At 32.0% G+C, this 2626-nt stretch overlaps 1 protein-coding gene across 1 annotated transcript; it reads left to right on the top strand.

The window, feature by feature from the left end:
* The first annotated feature begins 1012 nt into the window (after positions 1 to 1012).
* Positions 1013 to 1942, top strand: LOC145131912 (uncharacterized). Its single transcript, XM_079066554.1, has one exon. The coding sequence runs from the start codon at positions 1013 to 1015 to the stop codon at positions 1940 to 1942; it is 930 nt and encodes a 309-aa protein (XP_078922680.1).
* Positions 1943 to 2626: the final 684 nt, after the last annotated feature.

Here is a 2626-nt window from a genome sequence, read left to right as displayed (position 1 = left end):
AAAATAATTATATGCATATTTATCAGCTTTCAATATATAGAATCCAAATAGTTATGATTAAATCGTTTAATAAGGAAATATTATCTTTAAATCTTTTCAAAATCATTACCCTTATCAATTTAGAAATCATCATTTAATTTAATCTTATTAAAAAAGGATTTAATTCATCTATTTTGATACATATTTTTATTTAATATAAAATCACGGCACATGTTTTCCAATTATATCTCTATATTTGTTAACCAACTTTAATTTGTTATTATCTTCACCAATATCCTTTGATTTCATTCTTTGTATAATCATTTTTATGGTATGTTATGATATCCATCTATGCATTTACTATTCTCTAGAACTTTATGTATTTCATCTTACATTTTACAGTATACAGCATATATGAATACCAACAATGGCAAAACCAAATAAAAAACATCGTCATGCCTACCACTGTCGGACATCACAAACAATAAATTTTTAATTTAATATTATCATTAGATGTTCAATACATATAATTTATTGATTTTCTTTTTATGTAATATATTCCCGTTAAATTTTATATTTAATGTCTAATATATTTTCATTTCATCCACCTTTACCATACTTTTTTTTGAAGAAAATAACTTCTACGTCCCCACTAATTGTTGAGTTAGTCGAAAATGCCCGAAATTACATTCAAACTCATCATCTCATAACGTCCTACGACCGAATTCACAACCTACAACAATTTCATCAAGGTCGCCACTTTCACAAATAACTAATCAGGGTAAATTATTAATAATTAGTTTTATATTATTCTCTCACTGCGAGTCAAAACCATATAACGACTATTAATTTTTCCAAAATTAATAATTGTTATGATACTAATAAAGAGTTCTAAACAGTTCATATACGTTGCCGACTTCAAATGTCCAAACAAACAAAAATGCGAAAACTTTGGGATGAAACTTGAACACGAATATTCCATGTAGTTGTCCTGTTGAACAAAGCGAGCCTTATAATTTGGGATGAAGCCCCAATGATGCATCGTCATTGTTTCGAAGAAGTTGATGGGACACTTAGAGATATTATCCTTCCATTGGACAATGATAAACCATTTGGAGGCAAGACCATTGTATTTGGAGGTGACTTTCGACAAATTCTTCCATTAACACAAAGAGGAAATCGTTCAGATATTATGGCATCATTGCATTCATCAAGATTATGGCGTGAATGTACAGTTTTACATTTGACTGTAAACATGAGGCTTCAGGTCTGTCAAAACAATGATTTCGAAAAGACAAAATCATTTGTTGATTGGATTCTTAAAATTGGTGAAGGTACTATCGGTGGTCCTAATGATGGTGAAGTTGAAGTTAAATTTCCAGAAGATGTGAGCGTTCCCTCTACGGGTGACCATATTCATTCAGTTGTATCCTGCATTTATTCATCCTTTCAGAACCATCTGGATGATCCATCGTATTTTCAAGATAAAGCTATTTTGGTCCCTACTAATGAAGAAGTTCATGCTATCAACGACTACATGTTAGAATTGATGAAAGATGAAGGGAAAACATATATGAGTTCAGATTCCTTATGTGAGACCGATGCAGGAGATTCTTTTGAGGAATCAGTATACTCTCCGGATGTGTTGAATGCTTTCAAGGCCTCCGGAATTCCCAACCATAAACTTATACTAAAAAAAGGTGTTCCGGTCATGTTGCTTCGTAATATCGACCAAACCACAGGACTATGTAATGATACTAGTTTACAAATCGTAAGGCTTGGAAGACACGTCATTGAAGCACGAATCATATCTGGTAGATTTTTCAACGAGACTACTTATATACCCCGCATGAAGTTGACCCGATCCGATAAAAAAATTCAATTATGTTTTCAACGTAGGCAATTCCCCGTAGCAGTTTGTTTCGCTATGACGATTAACAAAAGTCAAGGACAATCGTTATAAAATGTTGGATTATATTTGCCTAGACATGTCTTCACCCGTGGTCAGTTATATGTAGTTGTTTTTTGTGTAACAAGCAAAAAAAGGTTTGAAGGTACTCATATGTGACGAGGAAGGTCGTTCAAGTAATAAAATAAAAAACGTTGTCTACAAAGAGGTCCTGCAACGTATATAGATATTTATCGATTTCAGTGTTTCTTCTTCATATTTCAATAATAACAATAGCCATAAACTTTCTTTATAATTATTATGCAATATATATAAATGTTTTTATATTCTTTAATACGTTCCCCACGATTAACGCATGTTATAATATAGTAATATTATTAAATTTCAAAAACAAGGTATTGCATATCAAGTCTACTTTTTATCCTTAAATGTCGGCGTATCTGGTTGCGTTCCCTCAAATATTGCCCACGTTGAAGGGGAGACTGATTCAAACTGCCATATCCTTTTTCCTCCAACGAATAAACCATCACAACATCGTTCCAAATTCCCAGATAATGAAACACAACCCAAACGTACACCAAGACTACAATCAGGCATAACACCAAATACCCCAAAGATAATTAATAAATATTAAACCACCCAACCTCATTAAATTTGACAAAGAACAAAAACTAATGTACATCAAATAAAGCCAAACCCAAAATACACCACAATATAGAGATTGTTGTTAGTTATTGC

The sequence above is a fragment of the Lactuca virosa genome, chromosome 8, assembly GCF_052849685.1.
Source record: "Lactuca virosa cultivar CGN04683 chromosome 8, Lactuca_virosa_CGN04683_v6, whole genome shotgun sequence".
Lineage (NCBI taxonomy): Eukaryota > Viridiplantae > Streptophyta > Magnoliopsida > Asterales > Asteraceae > Lactuca > Lactuca virosa.
This window is presented reverse-complemented; position numbering and strand designations above follow the sequence as displayed.